This window comes from Betta splendens, chromosome 22 (assembly GCF_900634795.4).
Source record: "Betta splendens chromosome 22, fBetSpl5.4, whole genome shotgun sequence".
Taxonomy (NCBI): domain Eukaryota; kingdom Metazoa; phylum Chordata; class Actinopteri; order Anabantiformes; family Osphronemidae; genus Betta; species Betta splendens.
The window spans coordinates 2,131,327-2,151,531 of NC_040900.2; the positions used below are offsets into that span (position 1 = coordinate 2,131,327).

The 20,205-nt window shown below is 47.8% G+C and overlaps 2 protein-coding genes across 4 annotated transcripts; both read right to left on the reverse strand.

Moving 5' to 3' along the window:
- Positions 1–393: 393 nt before the first annotated feature.
- LOC114848102 (zinc finger protein DPF3-like) lies at positions 394–12,251 on the reverse strand. 3 transcript variants are annotated; one of them, XM_029138299.2, is made up of 11 exons: positions 12,139–12,251; positions 7,690–7,850; positions 7,399–7,506; positions 5,524–5,651; positions 5,011–5,106; positions 4,503–4,563; positions 4,006–4,047; positions 3,587–3,727; positions 3,354–3,458; positions 2,525–3,275; positions 394–2,222 (listed from the first exon to the last, which is right to left on the reverse strand). In XM_029138299.2, the coding sequence occupies exons 1-10, from the start codon at positions 12,168–12,170 to the stop codon at positions 3,115–3,117; spliced, it is 1,035 nt and encodes a 344-aa protein (XP_028994132.1). In that variant the 5' UTR covers positions 12,171–12,251; the 3' UTR covers positions 394–2,222; positions 2,525–3,114. The 3 variants fall into 3 exon arrangements, with proteins under 3 accessions (XP_028994132.1, XP_028994131.1, XP_028994133.1); XM_029138298.2 differs by having other exon boundaries at positions 2,525–3,458; XM_029138300.3 differs by lacking the exon at positions 12,139–12,251 and adding an exon at positions 11,992–12,104 and having other exon boundaries at positions 2,525–3,458.
- A 454-nt stretch (positions 12,252–12,705) lies between these two features.
- On the reverse strand, positions 12,706–20,040 carry LOC114848732 (zinc finger FYVE domain-containing protein 1-like). The gene is made up of 11 exons (XM_029139486.3): positions 18,690–20,040; positions 18,108–18,612; positions 17,256–17,470; positions 17,055–17,161; positions 16,860–16,968; positions 16,683–16,780; positions 16,453–16,570; positions 16,193–16,363; positions 15,829–16,009; positions 15,645–15,758; positions 12,706–14,731 (listed from the first exon to the last, which is right to left on the reverse strand). The coding sequence occupies exons 1-11, from the start codon at positions 19,212–19,214 to the stop codon at positions 14,499–14,501; spliced, it is 2,376 nt and encodes a 791-aa protein (XP_028995319.1). The 5' UTR covers positions 19,215–20,040; the 3' UTR covers positions 12,706–14,498.
- Positions 20,041–20,205: the final 165 nt, after the last annotated feature.

The following is a 20,205-nucleotide window of genomic DNA, read 5'->3' on the forward strand; positions in this document are numbered from 1 at the left end:
GTACATGCATCACACTGCCACAGTGGACAAAGCTAATAAACCTGAGTAATCTACTCGAACCATCCAGTCAGGCTGTGTATTTGTTTAACCTTAAATATGCGGTTTCGCAGCGTTAAATTGTAGCTTCTTCTAACGTTTGTGGCGCTAACGCTGCTAGTTTCTACCTGCAGAATAAGGGCCTGTTCAGCCACGTCTCCAGCCTACGTTTGATTTCTCAGCATCCACCAATCAATACGAGCCCCCATGCTGACGCTTCTATTGTTGTCCTGTTCCTATTTACAGTCTTGAGCCACTGCAAACTCGAGTGATATTCTTTTACCTCTCTGTCAGAGGGTTTCAACTTCTGGCAGCAGTCATGGACTCCTGTCCGTTGAGACAAAAACAGAGGAGCCGTACCAGTCTTTCTTTATTTCTTCAGAACAATAAAAATAGTTTAACAAACAAAGACTTCTTCATTCTCTCCATTTGACTTGTATTTACAGCTGAAGATGAAACAAACGCTCAGTCGTGTCCATTTCATCTCCTCTTGGCTCCGTTCCCACCCTGTTCCTCCCTCTCCTCCACCATCAGGCTTGACAGGAGAGTCGCAGGGCCTATTGCTGTGTCTTTGACGAGGTATACAGGCTATTCAATGATTGGTGACTTTTGCATTTAGGAGCGTCTCCTGTTTGTTCACAAATGCACCACAATCGGCCTGTTGATATACGGTAGGTAACATTTAGCAGGTTTATGATTGATGACACATGCTTTCACTTACTGGCATGACACTGGAAGATAAAAGACACAATGACCTATTTAACCGTGGAAACACCACTTAGCTGATACAAGAGCAGACGAGATAGTTGACAAGGTTGAGGGGACAAACTGCGGCGTTGAGGTCCCTGAGGGAGGTGAGGAAAGTTGTTTTGAATGCACAAGCGAGTCATAGACATAGGATTCATGGTTAGCACTGGAAATGGTGCAGCGTTACATTGCAGCGATACTGAATAATCACATGGAAGGACACAATTCTCACAGCATGTGCAACCTATGGACCTAGTCTTTTTGATACAGTACTTCAAGCACCTTCTAAATGTCATAAAGCAATTAGGGCCTCTAAAGCACTCAACGGAAATGTCACAGATAGCTTTGATTTACTTTTTGTGGATTTGAGCCGAGCTGTGTCTCTTCAACCACCCAGTTGAAGCTCCCTTTAGTTCAGGTCTACTGACACCGTGGCTTCCTAAAGGAATGCACATGAGTTGTGAAAACAGGTACAGATTGTTAGTGGGACTCTTTCCTATAGCATGATGGCGAAGCATCACACACTTTGTAAAAACTGCAGGTCATGACTGAATCGGAGTGTGTTACTGTTCCTATTTGTCCGCTGAATACAATCACGTGAATCAGGGCTAAGTGTCTGAACAATCAACAGCAGAGGAAATGAAGGATGCCTGAGTAGTTGTGGCTATTGTGCACCTGATCAGGACAGAGGTATCAATACAGTCTGAACAAATCCAAGAAGTCGTTCTACTTAAGAGTTCAAAACTTAAACATATTATACAACAGAGGAAGATGAGGCAAAGTATCTCAATTACTGCAACCCAACGGAAATAAGAGGTTGAAGACACATAGGGACAGAAGATGGTGGATTATTGATGCAGTAGTCCAGAGGTCTGCATGTAGTAATGGTGGATTTAAGCACCATCTCTATGGCTGGGGGGGTCAGGGGGTCACTGGTCCAATGCGGTTGGAGGGTCATGGCTGTCAGAGCTGGTTTCCAGTGCAGAGCGGCAGGCTGGCACAGTGATGAGGATAATGACGTCTTAGTGTCACATCGGATCACGCGGCAGACACACAGTCACAGAGCAGGAGCGGGCGGGCAGGCTGGGCCACGGGGGCCCCGAAGGCACCCGTCGGGCCCGAACGGTCCAAAGGCCTGGCCTTTAGTGTTCCCATGATTCAGTGGAGCTCCAGCGCAGTGCAGAAAGGATGAAATTCAGCTGGATTTACTCACATTTCTAAATGTTCACAAGGGATCAATACATATTATCAAGGGAGCAGTCGTCTCAATTATGTCACATGGCCTGTAGAAGTGGATGCATCCATGCATCCGTTTGCGTCAGTTCGCTTAGGCCCAAATCAGGAGGGACATGAAGGCTCATTAGTTTCGGAGGGTTAAGTCCTTTCCTTCACTGGTCACCGCCACCTCTGGGCCACATGCCGATGTGTGCTGAGTGTCCCTACAGAACACAGACAATACGGCTCAGACTCAAACGGACAGGTTCTACAATGTGAAAAGTATTCAGCACCTGTGGATGGTTCCACTATTTACAGGACGAGTCAAAGGGATTTAGCTTTAAGGAGTTAAGTATAATTAAAAATATAAAACTGAATATTAGTTGACTCAACAAAGTAATTAAGGTTGTCTTTGTGGTTCTTCATTAGACCTTAAAACTCTTGGTTAGTTGGACACACTTAACATACTGTAATTGATTAGCACCAAATTGACTCTGTTCAGTAATGCAAGAAAAGCGATTCTTACCTTTTTAAATGGATTTTGTCCACTGTGCCTTTAAAGGCTGTATTTAAGCACTCCATCTTTTCCCAGTGGCCCGTGGTGGTTCCTTCATGTTCACTCAAGTTTTACCCCAAGTTAGAGTAGAGAGACCTTCATATCCACACTGACCAAAAAACATCCAGTAGCTCAGGCGTCGGTCTTCAACGACATTCACTCATGTCCCAGACACGTCATTCATGCCTTTAAAAAGGTTTCACTTGTTGATTCTGCAATATTTCCAGTGTTTCATGGTCATAACATTTACACTTCTTCTTATCCAGTGAGAGAAAATGAAAACACTCCAAAAAAAAGTTCAGTTTTGCTCTGAAATCGAGTCCTTGTCAAGAAACACTGACGATCGTTCATTGCCGCCAAAGGTATTATATTTATATATATTTATATATAAAATGTGTCCATAAATTATTCAACAATGTTCAGTAGATAAAATACCACTTGCATCTCTGTCCTGAAATCACTTTGTGCTTTCTGCAAACAAACATGAAAAAGAAGCAGCAGATCGTTGCCAGAGGTTAATCCATATAAAAAAAATCTCTTTAAATTCAACAGGTCTTGCTCTATCTGTGTTGGGTGGATATTCCATTGCTGTTCGTGGCCGGCTCCTCCAGCTCGTCGTCCTCAAATCCGTGAAAGGTGGACGTGTCGCTCTCCGAGGTGGTGCCGAACAGCTCCTCCGCTCCCGCAAACGTCCCGTCTTCCTTCTCGTCTCCACAGTCAGCTGGACACAGGACAGGAGACCGGCGGTGTGAATGTGAAACAGCAGCAGCGCTTTGAGGAACGCTTCGTTCGAACTCACTTGTGCATTGGCAGGAAGACCCGAATTTACCGGTTTTCTTATTCAGGCCCTGGCATTTATTACAGTAGTTGTTGGGGAGGCTGGTCCCCCCAGGAGCCTTCGGACCTGTCAGGAAAGTCCAGCGTCTTTACTGAGAAAAGGCCTGGCCATGGCGACCATTCAATAAGTACCTCCTCTACACATTTAATAGAAACCTGGGTAAAAGCCCGCATCACAGCAGCTGCTGATCTTACGTTTGTGTCGGTCGCTCTGTGGGACGGAGGGGGATCTGGACACCACGGTGCTCCTCTCGCCGGCTCTGTCCTCCTCCGCCAGGTGGGAATGAGTGTAGTGGTAGCTTAGTCCTGTACGGTTCCTGTAGCGCTTCGCGTAAACTGTCACACACACATACAGGGCTATTGTTCAGTTTTCCTACAGTGCAATATAATAGTCAATCAAACATAGGCAATATAATAAGACTTGTGGTATTTAAGTATCTGCTGCCAGCGAGCACTGATTACAGTCAGTCAAAATAAAACAAGCCCAGACATTACAATTACTGTGTTTGAATTTAAAGAAAGAAAGGAGCTTAATCAATAAACACACCAACAATAACACAACCAATTAAAATAGATGTTTTAAGCTATCAAAAAAAATCAACACGTCAGGGTACCTGAGGTCGAAGATTTGGAGTTCTGCTTTTGTTTGTATCTGTCTGAAACAGAAAAGGAAGAAGAACCAACGTGAGCGTCAACCCGACCAGGAGAAAACAATACGTCCCAGGCGGCTTTTCCACATGCAAGTTGTATGTACGGGAATACGTGACACTATGCTGGTTCAGCTGCTTTGGCCCAAGGTTACATCTCTAAAAAGTGTGAGTTACACTGGGTTGACAGTTGCCATGAAATTAGTGTGACTCATTTCCTGATCTATGGTGTCAATATAAAAACTAATGAAAGAATAAAAAGTTATTACTCAAAATGCTTCTGTCTTATTTTGGAAAAGTTTCTGAGATAATAAACTAAATCTACACCGCAATTATTATATGTGGCACAACAAAAATAGTCATCAGTTCACTCCCATAAATAAATAATCATTTTAAGTTAAATCAACAAGCATCTACAAACATTGTCACACTAAACTAAACACTGCAGGCTGATCTCTACTTACTGTCACAGACATATGGCTTGTCGTCGTCCAGGTCTGTCCTCCTGCGGCCTGAACCTCGACCCTGAAGGGAAAAAATAAACCTCAGCAGGCTGGAATCATGCCCACAGACCATGTCGTATACATTCAGGTGCAAGTGTAAACCACTTCAGCCGCGAGCGTTGCCAGGAGCACAGTGGCCTCAACACGCTTGAAAATGGAAGAATCCTGGAACCAGCAGGACTTCCAAAAGAAGCAGGTACTGGACCGTGGTGGTAAAGTGGCTTTAAGAGAGAAATAACACAGCCTCCTTGGAGTTTGCCAAAAAACATGATCTGTTCTGGCTCCAGCATCTCACTGACCCTTACGAGAACAAGTGGTTCTGATAATGGATGGGGGGAATCATCTTGTCTGGATCTGGACCAGACAAGACCTCGTCTGCTCGGTGCAGACGTTGGCTCTCGACAGCAAAGCATGAAAACAGAGAGAACGAAGAGCCGAACAAGGGGCTTTTGAAGCAGCCGTCACTTACTCTTCCTTTGCCCCTGTGTCTCCTTTTGGGAGTGTCCACCTCATAGTCATCGTCGTCGTTGAATGCGTCCTCTGCTGCATCCGCCTCTAGAACCCTCTGAGAAGCACAGATGGACGGCGTCACTGCACAGCTCTCATTAACAAATATGATGTTGACATTTGATTATTCCTCAGTGGGAAGATTAAAAAGATCATCATGAGATAAATACTGAAAACAATTCAAGGACTGTAATTCTCTGCTTATTTTCACTGATATGTGGATGTCTCATTGACACCACGTATAATGGTGAGTAAAGGGGAATCAACATGGAAGCGGTCCCTTCCTGGCTCTCACTGAGACAGCAGTTAACTAACGAGCCCTGCAGGTCAGCTGGAAAAACTTGGCAGGTTGCCTTGGCAACCGGTCGAGGCTCAATACTTCACCCTCATCGCCGGGGCCCTCGACTGTTGAAGTGATCCTGTTGAACATGTACGTTTTTGCATTCGGGCAGAAGGCTTTAAACAGAGCTCCAACCTGGATCTCCAGCAGACTCTCCTCGTCGTTCTTAGAGTTGTTCCTCTTGTCCAGACCCTCCCCTCGCAGCAGCGCCTCCAGTGTGGTGCTCTGGGCCGGCAGGGAGTCCTTGGACATAAGGCCACCGTCTGCACGAAGACACAGGAAGGAACATGCGATGAGCTACAGTCCCAGAACCCACCTCAGACAGCATGGAAGAGGATGAGGAAGATTCTCTGATGTCAGCACGTTTTCAGTATGTTTCCTCCACTCTCCTACATTCACACTACACCCAACAGGAGCATGTGGGACATGGAGGCAGCATTTGTCTCTACACACAACGTGTTATCACAACTATTTTAACAGCAGTAAATGGCTCTCATCGCTGCTGCATGGTGCACGATGGGCCCGACTTTGTCAGAAGCACGATGTCATTAAGTGGCTTATGACTTGAACACATCGTGCTGATAAATCCTCCTACAGTGAGCTGAGGATCCAAACAAACAGTGTAGGAGGCCGGGTTGAGCAGACAAAGCAGAGCCGTCAGTCTTCAGAGAGATCACCATCATCGCGTTTGTGGACGTTTTACGTTTTGTGGACACACTTCACAGCTTCGTACAAGTCTCTAATGCTATGGCTGCACCTGCCACCAAGGCTCCTGTGACTGCATAGGTATGAGGCACATTTAACAGGCCTCTCCCAGCCATGCGGCGGCAGCCCCTCACCATTGTGTCTGCACACGCTGACTTTCAACTCTCCGCGACGAGACAGAGCCCCCTCCCCACATCCCTCCCTCACTCCCTCCCAACCCATGGGAGCTGGGGGGCTAAAAATAGAGCAGGCAGCAGCCTGCAGCAGGGAGCCCATTCTGCATGCAGCCAGAGTCTCTAGCACAGCATCAGTTAGAAAACCTACCCAGGCAGCGAGACGGACTCTGGCTTCTGCCCAGCGCCGGCCACCTCTGGCCAGATGCACAACGGGCCGAGAGGTGCCAGGGTGAATCACACCACGTTCCCTCTCTGCTGGCCACTCGAGGAGAGCGCATACAACCTACTGTTGTTGGAGGGAAGGGGCAGCAGGGAGGTGGTGGAGCCTCAGTGAGCGCCAGCTCAGTGGAAAACAATAGGCTACAATGGGATGTATTTGGGAAACAAAGACTTGCTTCATATGCTAGCGCTCCGGCTTGCGTTCCCTTTCCAGTCTTCTACTTTCTCAGCTTTCTGAACCTTTGTCCTTCCACCATGCAATAATAAAATAAAACGTCACAAATATATTTCTACTCTCATATCCTTTTATAGAAAACACTACAACTACTAGAGACTAAGGCTGTAACACAGCGTATACTGTACTAGCGTTGGTCATGGAGCCGACTTGAGCTGTCCACAATAATGCGCAGACACAGACATGGAGAGATGACGAGATGAAAAGCTGCCAGAGACAAAAAAAACCCAATAAACACGGGAGGTGGTAAGTAGAAAATAGGATCGGCGTAGAGGACACAGCAAATGTGTTGAGTGAGCTGCTTCAAGTGGCAGCTCGAGAAGACCAAACTTCATTCCACAACATTTATTAAATACTGTCTGCAGCGGCCAAACTCCGGCTCACTGCTCCCAGCAGTGGTAAATCTAATTACATGTTCTACTTCTCACAAAACAAGTTTACAAGCCGGGATGAACACAGCCACATCTCATCCTCTAAAAGAAATGACTGGCAGCCTGTTCTGCTCTGCATGCAGACAGAGCAGTGTGTTTAGCGAGATAATTCCAGATCATCACCAGTAATCACATGAGCAGGAGGAAGTGGAGGAAGTGGATGGAGACGGGGGCACAGCAGACAGCTGAGTGGGAGGGGGCGCGGCGAGGACGGCGCCGGGCAGGTGGGTCCGAGGGCTCTTACCGAGCTGCAGGCCGTACAGGCCCAGGCGGGGATCTGTGGCGTGGTGGAGCCGCCTCTTCTTTCTCCAGCAGCGAGCGGGGTACGTGTACATCTGTCCAGCAGCAACACCTGAACGCAAGCAGATGCAAACATTCTACTTTAACGATGGAGCAGCTGACAGTGACTGGAATAATCTATAAAACACAAACGTCTGAAGGCTGCAGCTGAAGTCTTCCTCAGTAAATGTAGATGCAGACGCCACTTTAGAAGCTTAATGGGCCAGAAAACGTGTGTGTGTGTGTGTGTTCCCACCAGGGCTGCGATGGTGGCGCTCCATCCAGATGTAGCAGTTGTTCTGGGCCACTCCCGTTTGCGAGTCCAAGAACGGCAGACGGACGCTGCGCTCGGCACACAGCCGGGCGTTGTAGCTGCGACACTGCTCAATGGCATCCTTATAGAACTGGTCACCCAACCTGGGGGGGGGGCAACGTTAACACCACAGATTAGACCAGGCATCTGAAGCTCATAAAGAAACAGATACTAGTAGAGCTACATTGTAACTGCAGATTGCTTTTATATACACACACACACACACACACACACAACAAAGCTAGATTGGTTCTGGTGGTGCTGGTATCACAACAACACTGTCACATCTGGAGTCTGTCAATCTGTCGCTCCTTCAACGCGCAGGCAGCAAAGGCTCCCAACACTTTAGTTTCACTTTTCTTAGTACCACTGAGATTTTGGCAGTCCCTCAGGGGTTCCGTGTTAATATTCAGAGTGAAATGGGGGAGGAAATTTCACATTCAAGCCCTCAATCGCTGCCACACGCCTGGTATGGTAATTAGCCTACTTAATTAATCTCAGCAGAGAGCCTAGCACAGGGCAGGTTCTAATTAGACTATATCAAAATGGAGGTAAATGCTCCAAGTCTAAAATCATAGCGAGGTACTTTGTACATGATTTTCACGGTGGGTTGTTATATCAGGGCAAATAACACTGTAGGAACTGGTTCTACTTTGAACATTCTCATAATGAAGTTCCTCCATGTGTTCTCAATTACAGCATTAGGGAGACAGCCATTTTGAAGTGAAACTAATGAGCTGCAAGCTTCGAGCATAGAATCTCAGATTTGGAGGCGGGAGGGGGCATGGGTGTGATTTGTCAATGTCTTCCAGATCCTCCGTCCAGCAGACGAACAGCCGGGCGAAAACTGTGTCCCGCACAAAGAGCGCGACTCCGCAGCTCAGACAAAGCAACAGTGTGAGAGAGAGAGAGAGGAGGAAGAAGTCACAGAGGAACAGGGTGAGGTGGAGGTGGGAGAAAAATAAAACCAGAGGCCGACACCATTGCTGCTGTCAGGATATGCTGTAGGTAATAGTCATAATGAGCACGCGCCGTTTCCTTGTAAACGTGTGATGCAGTAAAGACAAAGTCAGGAAGCACCAGTTTCCCAGAAGAGCTTGTTTGGCTTCATCACAGAAACGTTTTTACAGTGAGGCTGGAGTTTTACCAGGAAATGGCTCAAAAATACATAGAAACTCAAGCGCATGAAATCCAAAGTGAATTCCTTTCGCCGCTTGTGGACAGGTTGCATTGTTTGTAACAACTAATCCCCGTCAATGGAACCCGTGTGCTTCTCTGCCATTCCTTGATGTTAACACGCCGCTCTAATGGGAAGCAGGTGGCGTATCAGCTTACTAACAGCAGACGAGCTATAAACGCTCCCTCAGGTCCACTACCGGCGAAGATACGCGTCACCAAGAAGCTGCGGTTCTTCAGCGGAACCAACCGGGGATCGATCGGCGGCGACGGAACCGAGGCACGGAACAAAGAGGCGGCGGGTGCAAAAACACCCTCACCCACCGCCGTGAGCAGCAGGTGCTCTGGCTCAGGTGAGACATCCTTCAGACACTCGGAATGAGTGACAGGATCCACACACGCGCGCACGTGCACGCGCACGCACACTTTGACTCAGGGGCTGATGACAGACAGGCTTTGTGCTTTAACTAAGACAACTGCAGTTACTTAGCTTTTATAAAAGATAAACATGTTTGATCTTCCGGTTCCGGCATGTTCATGACAACAAACAGCGTCAGTGACTATAGTGACTATGAGGCCGTGGGCCTCCGTCTGAGCGCTGCTGCCAGCGCTGGGCCGCGTCACATGCCTACGCCCGTAACGCGAGCATGTGTCAACACTCCTTTCGCATATCTGACGACAGACTCGGCGTTTGCTGAGGACAGGAGTCATAAAAAGGTGAGGTGATCTGCAGTCGTGACAAAAGTCATTTTTAAAGCAGCGTGACGCTGAAGACACAGGACTTGAACGAAGAAAGACAAAGAGTGAAAGTAGGATGCGATGCTACAGATGCAGTGTTTCTGGAGCTTCTTCACATTTGCAGGTGCACTGCTCCTGCACAGGAAGCTGCAGCCACCACATAGCAAGCGAGGGGGAGGAGGAGGGTTTACAGAGTGACTGCATCCTGACAGCAGCCTATGATTACACCAATCAGCGGAGCACGGCCTGCGCGAGGGCAGGAGGAACACCAGCCCGTACGGCAGCTCGCTGCGGCGCCGACGAGCAGCCGGCCAACGGTGGCGCTGGTGGAGGCGCTGGTGGAGGCGCTGGGTCAGCATGGGAGGAGGCGCCGGCCCACCCAAACCTCCCCCAGCTGTGCCTAAAGGTTTAATGGCCAGCTTTGTGAGATTCTGTATTAATTAAATATTCCAGGCCGCAGTTTAATCAGCAGATTGTGGAGATTAGCCTCCGTCCGCGCTGGAGCGAGGACGGACCCGGCGCCGACGAGCGCGGGCCGTGTGCACCGCTGCAGCTCCTTCCGCCGCCACAGCTCCAGTCAAACCGGTGCTTCATTTCCCTGAAGTGAATCATCTTAATATAAGAAAAAGGTCAAACTGGTCCACATGAGCAACATCCAATTAGTGTCAAGTATGACTAATTATAATCTGACAAACGTGTGAAATGAAGTCAGAAACCCGAGACAGAGGCTAATTATAGCAGATTGAAACACTTCATTAAGCACAGCTTATAGCAAGGAGACATTTCACATCAGAATGCAAGAAGCGAGTCCAAGACCAGGCAGCAGCTTCACAACAGACACACAGTGAAGCTTGTTGGGACACGAGGAGAGAAAGGGGTCCAACAAGGTAAAGATGAAACGCACTTAACAGCAATTCTGCTTGAAAACCCGACTGGAGGACAGAAAGCGAAACGCGGATGTGCTGTTTATTGACATAGTTAACAGTGGCTGGCTGAGCTGCTCTGGAGTCAGCACAGGCGGCCTGCCATTGTACTGGGCCTCCGCCGGTGGGCAGGGACCCAAACGGGAGGCTGACAAGGAACGCGCCAGCGTGATGGTGTGTGTCTACACACACCTTTGACCGAAATCCATCCTGCCTCCACGCAACACGCGAGGCCTCGTTCAGTCCATCATCAGCCTAAGCCCTGCTCCGCTATCAGTCATCAGCCACAGAATTAAAAGGCACCCGTAATCATTTGACTATTAGACAGTATAACTATATACACTAGAGTGTGTTTCTGGCTTCTAAGCTTCACTAAATAAAATACTTCCGACAAAATATTGCGGAAATATGCAACAGGAAAAACGGGAAACATCACGAATAGCAACACCACAAGAGGAATGTGGGTGATGTGCAATGTGACGCGTGGAGCACTCGCTGCTCCTCGGTCCACGGAGGTGCCAGGGTACCTCCACGGAGGAGCAGATGGTTCTCCTGCTCGTGCCCAACACTTCCTCTGTGCCGGAGCATCTCTCTGACAGATGGGCCCAGGATCCTGGACCGAGCTAATCTCCAGCACTCCTCCACTTAAAGCCACAGCGGAGTGCGTGCACTGCCTCCACAGCCCCACGGATCATGGTGATCATTAGGAGCCATCGATACGGACCGAACGCCGCTGCCACGTCCAGCACAACGAACATTTAGAGGACACGCTAGATTATCATGTGCGGAGGCAAAAAAAAAGAACCGGGAGAAGCTGAGTGAGTCTAAGTTGGGCTGCGTTGACGTCCACCATGGAACTGGTGAAACAATACAGAAGAACAAAGGAGAAATGGAGAAAAAGGTGGAGCATTGCTTTGAAGTTGAGGGACAGAAATGACCACGGCTCGGGCTGCGCGTGCACAGACCGCCGGTCCGTTTCCGACGGCGGAGTCGAATTGCTGACACTTTTGTCGATTTCGCCAGCAAAGCATGCAAATGCAAAATGCCTCCTCCCTTGCTTTACCGGGTCCTGACCACGTCTGCGCTCGGAGGAGCCAAAGTTGACATGTCGACAATCCACGGCAACTATGAACGACTTTCGGAATGTCACACGATATTCCGCCGCCGTGCTCCGCCGAGCACGACGAAAATCGGCTTGTGGTCGTTCGGTGCGGCGCAAAGGCACGTTGTCGACAGTTTTCAAATAAATTTATAGCCCAGGAAAGGCGACACAGTGCTGTGTTGAATGCTAACCCGCGGCGGAGGAAACGCTCGGCCAGTGCGGGCGAAATGTCACACAGCCTCGGGCACATGCTCGAGACTAAAGGTTTAAATTTGGGGAATAAAAGAAGTATACGGGCTACTTTACCGTGCAAGAAGTACACAAAATAGATTCGGACAGCCTCGTTTGCCGTGTGCACACGGCTCAGAATGACATGCAACGAAAGCCACACTTCATATACGACTTGGCAACAAAGTAATTATTAACAATTTCCTCAATGTCCAAATTACTTACGCTTTTAGTGGATTCTGAATGACAGCCGCCATTTTGCTACAATGTAACGCAATATCGGCGTCTTGCAGTTCTGAGGGAAACCTAGAGGAATTGGCCAATCAGAGCTCGCGTTGAATTCGTGGACCAATACATTTACAGCATACGCGGACGGGGCGTGTCTTAATAAGGTAAACTGTCAAAATTATTTTAAAGGGTTTTCCCTTGTATTTATATTGTACAGAACTGAATTACAACACTTTTAAAGAGCCCCGTGCTGCGGCTTGGATCCATGTCAACATGGCAATTTCCCCCTCGGTGAGTCAATGCACTGTAAGTGGCACAGACTATCAACATGGAAGCTCATGTTTAATTATTTATTAAAATAATTATAAATCATTCATCATCATCATCATCATCATCAATAAGCACCAAGCAAATAATTTTCCCTCACTTCATCTGAAGCGCTAGTGTTGGGGAGGACTGAAAGCGAGGCTCATGATACAAAGGCGTGCACACGATGTATTCCTCCCACATGCAGCACAGTGAGTGGTTTGATACACGGAGAATTAAACACAAACATACTTGAGACAGAGGCCATTCCAGTTTATAGACAGGTTTTGATAGATGGGAGTCAGTCAATACAACTTTAATCTTGTCCAAATATCCACACATCACTGGTTCAAGTTAGTTCAAACAGTTGAAAATGCAGCAGTCGCAGCCCAATAAACAGAACTGGACTTCACAAAAATGTATTTCTCCAACACCTCAAAAGACATTTGAAGCCAAGAGACTGCACATAATTGTCTGGGAATTAACTCTAATACAAGTAATGGGACACGATGTTTTTCCTATTCTATGTTGTGCAACGTTAGCATCTCAGATCAGGGTGTGTGTGGCGCAACATTCAGACAGATAAATCTATTTTGAGACAAGGCAGACACAATATCTTCCCATCAGACATCAGAGCCAACAAGCTTCAAGTAAGGAGCAAAGGGAGAATCAACTTTATCTACACAGCTTACAACCAACAGACCCACTTTCCTCACTTCTAACTGTAAAATACGAGCATAAGTGTTAAAGGCATCCCCTTGTGCTTTGTATAATATCCACATGTAACGGTGCCATCACTCAGATACTCAGCATGAAAATCGTAACACAAGTTGAAGCTGCTCCTTTGCCATATGTGTGTAAAGATGAAAGACAAAAATAATATAAGGACAAATTGCTGATTCACTACAAAGTATATAAATAACTACACAACTAGTGTCAAACTAAAACAAACAAATTAATAACAGATGTCAAATAACGGAAAAAGTGTGTGTGATGAATAGAAAAAGTACTGAGCTTTGTCCCGAATTCCTTTTTCTGTCAGATTGTTTCCTATGGAGGAGTCAATGTATGGAACATACTAATTCCCAGTCCTATTAAGTCCAACATATTAACAAAACACTCATAAACTGAAAACACGTAAACAAACAATGAAATGCTAGCTGTGATAAAACCGATTTTGAATTTGAGATTCATACATTTTTTATACACAATAATGGTGGACGGAAGCAGTAGAGGGGTTGTGATCTGGATCCTTCAGACTGTCATGCATGTCGTAGTACGAATACATTTTTTTTACTTCGATACATAAATAATCTTAAACATTTCAAATATACACTCATCTAACATAGTTCTATGTCGTCATACAACCACATATTACATGATTTAATAAACAATATTCCAGCACAGACACAGTGAACTGGATGGATTTGGCACGACAGACGCCCTCGTGTCTGGACCCGCCCAAGGTTCCTGCTCCATCAGGGGCGACCTGATCGGCGGGACGCCTGTGTTCTGGCCAGGCCAAGCAACAGCCTAGAACAGCTGAAAGGGGTTTAGTGCAAAACTTAAATGTTGCAATACGGCATGCGATGGAACCTGAAGTCCCCGCCATTACATGGACGACGTCAGAGAAACAATACTCCTGAATAACACTTGCTGGAAGCTAATCACACCAACCCCACTGGGTTCTCAACTAACTGATATTTATCATATGATACATTTTTTTATATTTTCTGATAGTAGAAAAATAACTCAACAGCCTTATTAAACCTAAAAATTAGGGATTTGCGTCGATAATGTTTAAAATATTTCTTACAATGAGAGTGGAAGCGGAGGATTCACACTCAGTCAAATAGCCCCCATGTTCTGGCTGCTCTACAAAGGCCACATGAACTCTGAAATCCCAACTCTGCTAATAAATACCTAAAAGCCTCCTTGCCCCAGATGCGAGACAGAACCACTGCGATAACGGAGGTAAAGCAGTGACAGACTGCGAGCGGAGTCAGCGAGTGGTTCTCGCCAGCGCTCCGAGGAAAGGAGGCCTGTTCCTGTTAAAGTTCTCCGGCTCTCTGGTTGCAGCCGGTGCAGACGCGCACCGGGTGGTCCCAGCCCCGCGACGGGACCGGGCGGCGCTCGGGGGAGCAGTCGTCGCACACGCCCTGGCCGCAGGCGCGGCAGTGGTGCTTGGACAGCTTGGCAGTGAACTCTCGTTGGCAGTTGTGGCAAGACAGGATGTCCTGGTCAGGCACCCAGTAGGCAGGTCGGGCTGCGTCTTTGACTAAACCTAGGAGGAGAAATATATTCATTGGTTAAAAAGCTCTCCTACTATATGTGTCTAATGCTGCCTGATTAAATACTACCAGGGTGTACCATAACCTAATATATCAGCGTTTACTAATATTTAAGATATATATTTGAAATACTTTCAATTCACTATGGTGTTAAAACCACATCCTTATCTGTCTTCACTGGTGTAACCATGGAAACGCGTTAAAAAGGTCTGGAAATGGGCTAATATGATAATTTTATTATTATATAATCAGGACATAGCCTTTTGATGTGATTCATGTAATTTTGATGGGGCAGAGGGTCTTAAATGTAATCATTTGGTTGTGAAGGGTGGCGTCTGGATGTGAGGTTATGAAACATTCTGATATATAACAATGGCCAAAATATAAGTGTAGGCAAAGGCAAAGGCCTCACCTCAGGCTGTGCTGTGTTTCTTACATAAGACACATGAGACAGTTTCCTCAGTAGAATACGCAGGAAATTTTGATTTCATTTTGGCTTCTACAGAACTGTTACTCATGAGTGACCAAAGTGCCATCTATTCATCAGATTCTGAATGGAGACATCTGACTTGAAAATCCTGCATCGGCAGGAATGTTTACAGGCCCAAAACTGAAACGCACACGATAACGTGACAGCTTGGAAGTCATTGTCTGTTTCCTTCATCTGTGGCATGTTGCCACTGATCCATTTGGTATATCAGCGCTTTTTCTGGCTGGTTTCCTAAATAATATTGTCAAGAGTTCAAACTAGAAAAACAAGACCTCAAGGCTTTTCTTTCAGCCATGAATAAGCACAATCTGTGTCTGCCGCCAGGGGGCGCTGCACCTATACGTTTATATTTACTGGGTCATTTCCCCTTGTTGGATAACAATCCGCTTTAGGTTTTATTCTTAGTTAATACTCACCAAGCGGGATATCAATAGCAGTGACCACAACCCCTATGGTGTTGGTGACAGCCTCTCCGACCTTCCTGGCAAGCGTTCCACCATCTTCCTCGTCTAGCTCTGCTTCCAGCAGCTCTGCAGTCAGAGCATACATTAGTCAGAGCACACCCAGCCCCATGTGACATCACTGATAATGAGCACGTACCTGTGTATGACGCTCTCTGCTCGTAGCAGATGTCGCAGACTCTGACGGGGGCGAGACCCCAGCCTCGCTCTGGGACGGGTGCTGCTTTGGAGGAGCAGCCATCACAGAAGCCCTCCCCACAGGCACGGCAGTGATGCTTGGTGTCGTTGTCTTGGAAGACTGCGTGACACTTATGGCACACCTTGTACAAAAGGAAAACACAAGCTCTGTTGAATTGTATTACACACCAAGAGCTACAGGAAGCGGGTCCCAGTTTCATCCTGTGACTTGTAGCAGGCAGACAGTAAACATCCCCCTGGACGCCAAAGTGTTGACTTGGCTGCTGGTGGGGGATGGAAGAGGGCGGGGCCCGTGTGTCACTCACCAAGATGAGGGAGTTGGGTTTCCAGTAGGCTGGGGCGATCTGATCCGTCAGCCAAGAGGTGACGGCCTTGGCAGGCTTGACACTGAGCTCCGACACCGACTGGGCCACAAGGTTGACTCCATCCAGAAGACGCTGCGCTGCGTTGCTATTGTCTTTTAAAAAGCCATTGGACTGCAAACAGATTTTGTTTTTAATAAGAAGAGTTATTCAAATAATATAAAATAATAACCGAGGAGTAAACAGAGCAGCTTGACTCTCACCCCCGGCCACACGTGCTGTATCTCAGTGCGAACAACTGTGTCCACAGGGTCCTGATTCCCATACCAGTACTGACGACTCCGATAGATCACTCCGCAGTTGGGACATTCAATGACATACCTATAAATATGTGAAAACGTGTCTGCTCAAATGCTGTAGAACATAACAATTAGCATTACTAATGCTAAAACCCAGCTAGGGTTCAAAGCCAGGACACGGAGCTGGCTCTTACCCAGACCAGGCGTATTTTGCGAGTCCCATCCACGGAGAGTCTGATGAAGCGGAGGTTTTGGGGATAACTACGACCTCTTTCCCTCCTTCGTAGCAGGCCTGTAATAGTAAATGACACGATGAAGATCGTAACGGAGGCTCAGCTGTGTCTGGGACGTGTGTGAGCTGCCGTTCTTACCTTACAGGTGTAAATGCGATTATCGTACTGAACCGAATAGCGACAGCGATGCTTGGCGTCATGACACACGCCTTCTCCTAAGTGGTTCATGCTGTTCTTGCAGCCAGATCTGGTGGGAGAGCGGTGAATCACAATGTTGAGCAGTTACGAGATGATGATGAGCATTAAAAAAACAAAGGCAGACAAAACACTCACCCGCAGCTGAGGCAGAGGCTGGAGCAGGTGAAGTACTCGTCAGGGAAGAAGCAGCTGTTGGCCACGAGCTCACCGGCGATTTCCCCATTGAAGCGCTCGCTCAAAGCCTGTGAGGCAGATAATACCACACGATAAACGCGAGGGTCGGTTGAGAGACAGCTTGAAGCACGCTGGAGGCTGGCTGGCATTCATGAGCCCCACCTGCAGGGCTTTGAAGATGACCCCCGGGGAGCGCGGGGAGCGCGTGGCGTTGTTGTCCAGCAGCGGCTCCAGCTTGTTCTGCAGGCCGCTGAAGTCGGTGGGGGGGCTGAGGGTCTGTGTGCCCCAGTACTGCACCGAGCTGAACGCATCCGGAAAACGGGAGAGCTTCCTGAAGCGCTCCAACAGCAGCCGATCCACCGACTCAGATGACTTATCTGAAAAACACGAAGAGACCGTAGCTGTGACATCACAATCAGCTTTAATGGCCAAGATCGCGCAGGACAACCAAGGAATTAGTTACGGTCTGACTCCGCGTTGAGCTATTCCATTAGCACTGTATTTGGTGCTTTGGTGTCTTCAGTGAGGCTTCAGTGGCAAGAATCTCGTTGAACTGGCTAAAAGTCAAAAAAACTGTCTTTTTAGGGCAAAAAAAACCCTTTGTGTACCTTCTATCAGGCGTCTCCACATTTTTATGGAACACGCAAAACAACATAAAGACGAGACAAGAGGCGTTTGCTGACATCGCAAACCTGATGTCAGGATGATGGAATTACAATAATGTAATGTATAACAAAATAATAGACCGGTAAAACTCCTCTCCCCGACTACACTGAGCACAGGTGTATGGGTTTTAACATTCAGACCATGATTTTCAAGTCTGTAGCTGGAACACAAGTAGATCAAAAACTCTGGTGAAACAGACAGACATGGGAAAAAACAGCACTACAGAGAAAAATCTACAAAACCTGCAATTATGCTGCTGTTTTTGGTCCTTGAATTACTGTGTTGCATCCACGGTGTCCACTTCACTGCAGCTGCCACTAGTGGTGAGTATCCTGAGACTGAACCCACCTGAACCGAGCAGCTTGGTGTGGACCGTCTCATGGAAGATGACCACGGCGGGCCCCAGGGTGGACAGCGGCACGTCCAGGCCGCAGCGGGCCGTGGTGGCCTTCAGCTCCTTGGTGAAATGCTTCAGGTAGGCGTCCGAGGCGTCCCCGAGGAACTTGAAGAGGTCGTCGTGGAGACGGTCGGCGTGGGTCCGGTAAATGATGAGGTCGGAAATGGCGAGGACCTTGAGCAGGAGGCGGGTTCTCTGGCCCTGCTTGGTGCTGTTCCCCAGCAGCCCCTCCGTGTCGATGACCACCACCCTGTGGACGGGGTCCAACGCGGCCCACACGCCCACCGTGCACGACTCCTGAGTGGGCGAAGTCTTGAACACCTCTCTGCCCATGAAGAACGTGTGGTTGAGGGTGTGCGATTTGCCCTCTCCTGTGTTTCCAAAGATGGACACGACCTTCAGCAGCTGCTCCGCGTCGCAGCCCAGTCTCTTCAGGAAAGACTCTTCGTCTTTAATCTTGGGAGACAAAGTGAAAAACAGTTAATGCAGTGAAATCAAACATTATTCTAATGTGTTAGTGTTGAACAACTCACCTGCATTTCCTCATTCTCATCAACCAGGAGGAAACTGGCAACCCTCTCCACGAGTTTTGACCTCTGAGAAACGGCCTGATTGGCGGCGTGCGCAGGTGATTGGACGGCGCTCCCGTCCGCGGGTGGAGGAGTGAAGGGCGCGGGTGGAGGAGCGAAGGGCGCGGGTGGAGGAGCGAAGGCCGTGAGCTGGTGCTTCTTCTTATTGCCGCCGCTGTGCGTGCGTTTCTGACAGTCCTGACACAGGTTCACTCTGCAGTTCTGGCAGCGCACCACGGACCTGTTGCGTTTGCCGTTGTCCCCTTTGCAGCTGTCACACACAGGGACGTGTCCAGGACCGACCTGGACCCGCTCATGGTTCCTGAAGCGCTCCTGACTGTGGAGCCTGAGCTCACAACGAACACATTGCAGGGTTTTGCATTCATAGCACTCAAATGCAGCCTCCTCAGAGCCACCGCAATCATAACTCTCCTGACATATTAGACTGGTATTAACTCCTTTTTCTGAAGAGGAGCCATGTCCACTCATTGTTTAAAACCTCAGTTAAATACAGAGAAGCGCTTCTTGGGGCAGCTTTCACAATAGCACCAGTTATTTCCTGCAGCAGTTAATGAAAAACAACATGTGCTGATATCTTAAAAATGTACTTTTAATTAACTTAAATGAGCTGCATGTTAACAGGGCTGGTGATTCAGCAACATGTAATAAGCTTAAAGCTGTTCTAATAAAATTATTTGAGGTAATGAAGTAGAAACAGATGAGTTTGTTATTAAAACTTAACTTGTTTGCGCATTAAAACTAGCAAAGAGCCGCACTAATACACAAACTCGTGGCAGAGAACTGAAGTGTAGAATCCACAGGCAACCGGTACAAGCCAAGACAATGAACAGTCCCTAAAGGGTGAATGTGCAAATGTTGATGCTAACAACAAGCTAGCTAAGCAGCTGACCATCAACAGCTCCCCGGCGAGTCGCTCGGTCACAGGATTTGGCACCGTAACATTCAAAATGAGCTCACAGCTTCTTCCGACTGACTGCTTCAACTTTTTCCCCAGAGAAAACGTCTAATTTGCGTCCCAGCGAGCCGTTACAGCTCATAGCCGTGCAAACAGGCAGCTAGCTGGAGCATATCAACCAAAACAACAACCGGTCGACGTCTGCAGCTCGGAGATCCGCGCGCACTCCCACTTTAAAACAGGAAGAAATCCACGCGAACGCGTTGATGAAGTCTTTAAAACGTATTAGTGTGCGTGTCTCCGTCCGAGAGGTGTCATTGTTTTGTTCTTCAGCGCCCTCCCTGACAGGTTTCTTCTCTAGCTACGCTATTTTGTTGCCAGGTCAGATCAGCTGATCAGATTATTTTCAGTCACAGGGTCAAAAAAGGGGAGCGTGCGGATGCATGATGGGAAACGTAGTTTTAAAGCTCCTGTTGGTATAACTATTCCATTCAGCGCACCGACTGGGTCTAAAAGCAGACTCGAAGTAAAAGAATTGAGAAAAATATAACAAGAAGATTTAAA

Excerpts from the sequence above, each read along its gene's own strand:
- LOC114848102 (XM_029138298.2), bottom strand. The coding sequence starts at position 12,170 with ATGGCGGCTGTCATTCAGAATCCACTAAAAGC. Across the intron at positions 5,652-7,398 it reads CCTGTACGGCCTGCAGCTCG|ACGGTGGCCTTATGTCCAAG; the intron begins GTAAGAGCCCTC and ends GTCTTCGTGCAG. Across the intron at positions 5,107-5,523 it reads AGAGTCTGCTGGAGATCCAG|AGGGTTCTAGAGGCGGATGC; the intron begins GTTGGAGCTCTG and ends TGTGCTTCTCAG.
- LOC114848732 (XM_029139486.3), bottom strand. The coding sequence starts at position 19,214 with ATGAGTGGACATGGCTCCTCTTCAGAAAAAGGAGTTAATACCAGTCTA. Across the intron at positions 18,613-18,689 it reads ATGAGAATGAGGAAATGCAG|ATTAAAGACGAAGAGTCTTT; the intron begins GTGAGTTGTTCA and ends TTGTCTCCCAAG. Across the intron at positions 15,759-15,828 it reads GCAGAGAGCGTCATACACAG|AGCTGCTGGAAGCAGAGCTA; the intron begins GTACGTGCTCAT and ends CTCTGACTGCAG.